General features: G+C 38.4%; 1 protein-coding gene across 1 annotated transcript; it reads right to left on the bottom strand.

The window, feature by feature from the left end:
* Window positions 1–265: 265 nt before the first annotated feature.
* Window positions 266–1,234, bottom strand: SARC_00995 (hypothetical protein). Its single transcript, XM_014305276.1, has 2 exons — window positions 1,014–1,234; window positions 266–804 (listed from the first exon to the last, which is right to left on the bottom strand). Exons 1-2 carry the CDS (start codon window positions 1,095–1,097, stop codon window positions 652–654), a joined length of 237 nt encoding a protein of 78 aa, XP_014160751.1. The 5' UTR covers window positions 1,098–1,234; the 3' UTR covers window positions 266–651.
* Between the last annotated feature and the right edge of the window lie 766 nt (window positions 1,235–2,000).

The following is a 2,000-nucleotide window of genomic DNA, read 5'->3' as shown; positions in this document are numbered from 1 at the left end:
ATAGATAGATAGATAGATAGATAGATAGATAGATAGATATATAGATACATAGATACATACATAGATACATACCTAGGTATATACATACATACATACATACATACATACATACATACATACATAAATATATCAATATATATATATATATATATATATTTGCGAATCCAGTATACCCGTTTAGATGTGAGAAAGCATACGAGCTTGGCATGGCCATTGAAGAGTCTGCAGTGAACGTTTGCGTACTGCTATATTTCTCGGAGGGATAGGAAGCGACGGTAAAGAGGAAATCTACTGAGATAAATGCGAATACTGGAAAACCACCTGACACAAATTTTATAGCAAGAGAGATATGAATGATCTGCGGAATGAGTATTGCGTAGACGACACACAAAGAGCGACATTCACTGGCTTTTGCACCTTTAATGCTAGTGACCTTTTATGTAGAAGCAAGTGCAGATTGAATTGAAGTTGTCCTGACCCAGCATACTTTTGGTTCCTTGAACGGATTAAGGTGGCGGGACCAAAAATACAATAAGGCAAGTTATCGGCTACTTGATCGACATGTACTGAGACTAATGCAGACTCGATTCATAGCACCTGAGGCGATCCGGATTTATTTGATTGGCCAGACACTACGTACAGTGTTTGTTTTCACGACACTATCAGGTCCTTCGATGCGGGATCCGTATTCTGGGCATTTTTAATCAGAGCTTCTATTCTATTGCGCTCCTCGATCTGAACTTTTAGTAATCGATCGGCCTCCTCCAACTGTTTCACGAGTGCCTCCTGTGTGGGCATCGACTCCTATTACCGATGAGGTAAAGAAAATAGAACAGTTGTGAGCGTCAGCGCATATAGGCGAAGGAGCGTAGACTATGTTGTGTACAACATAATCTTCAAATGACTATGCTACACTCACATCCATGACCAGATGTCAGTTTCGTCACATCTAATCCGACAGTATCAGCATACGACAATAATCAAAGGGCTGCAATCTTAAACACATAGCACACCATCTCTGCCACAGTTCCATCTTTCGCAGCACTGTCCGCTGTATCATTTGCCGGCGCGTGGGAATGGAGAAATGGAAACGACATCAGCAATGGCAAACGCACACCACGTGCGTCATGTGTGACAGATGATTGGGCTGTTGTGATGAAAGACTCGTTGTATGCAAATTGCAACGCGTACACCAATGTATAGAGTGTACATAAAACGTTGATTGATGTGTATAATTTAAGAAGGCTCAGGTAACTAGATATGTAAACGTTAATTCATGTGTATAATTTAAGAAGGCTCAGCGGTAACTCGATATGTAAACGTTAATTCACGTGTATAAATAAGGCTCAGAGGTGACTAGACATATAAAGGCGATTTTCGTCCGAATGAACTGTTCAACTAGATCTGCTGTCGACCCTAGTGAATATAATTTACCGCAAAAAAAAAAATCCGTTCGTCGCTCCCTTGATAGATACTTTCGATAGACCGGTGTATTTGCAAGAATCTATGATCACCCTACGCAACAAAGTTACCCTATTTGTGTGTACATTCATACATAACACATATTACAATAAACGTGTAACTTCTAGCAAAACCACAACTGATGCAAAAAATATTTATGAACCGAAGTGTATATAAGGTATACGTACAAATGTGTGGATATAAAACGAAAGCTTAGGTACAGATAGAAACTCGTAGGATAGAGATACAAACAAATACAGATTGCTCTATCTGCAGTATATTACGACATACAGGTCCAAAATCCTTCAATGCACCTGAAGGCACAAGCATACAGCACGACAACTATGCTTGGTGTTCGAATACTGACAACAACACACATAAATGACGGAGAAACAATACAAAGTCAGTGTACAATTGTATGCGCAGGTCATTTCAGAATCGAACGTATGTCCATATATAATAATATATATATATATATATGCATATAATAATATAATAATATATATATACATATACATACATACATACATACATACATA

This window comes from Sphaeroforma arctica, assembly GCF_001186125.1.
Source record: "Sphaeroforma arctica JP610 unplaced genomic scaffold supercont1.36, whole genome shotgun sequence".
NCBI lineage: Eukaryota > Ichthyosporea > Ichthyophonida > Sphaeroforma > Sphaeroforma arctica.
This window is presented reverse-complemented; position numbering and strand designations above follow the sequence as displayed.

Excerpts from the sequence above, each read along its gene's own strand:
- SARC_00995 (XM_014305276.1), bottom strand. The coding sequence starts at position 1,097 with ATGTCGTTTCCATTTCTCCATTCCCACGCGCCGGCAAATGATACAGCG. Across the intron at positions 805-1,013 it reads ATGGAACTGTGGCAGAGATG|GAGTCGATGCCCACACAGGA; the intron begins GTGTGCTATGTG and ends CATCGGTAATAG.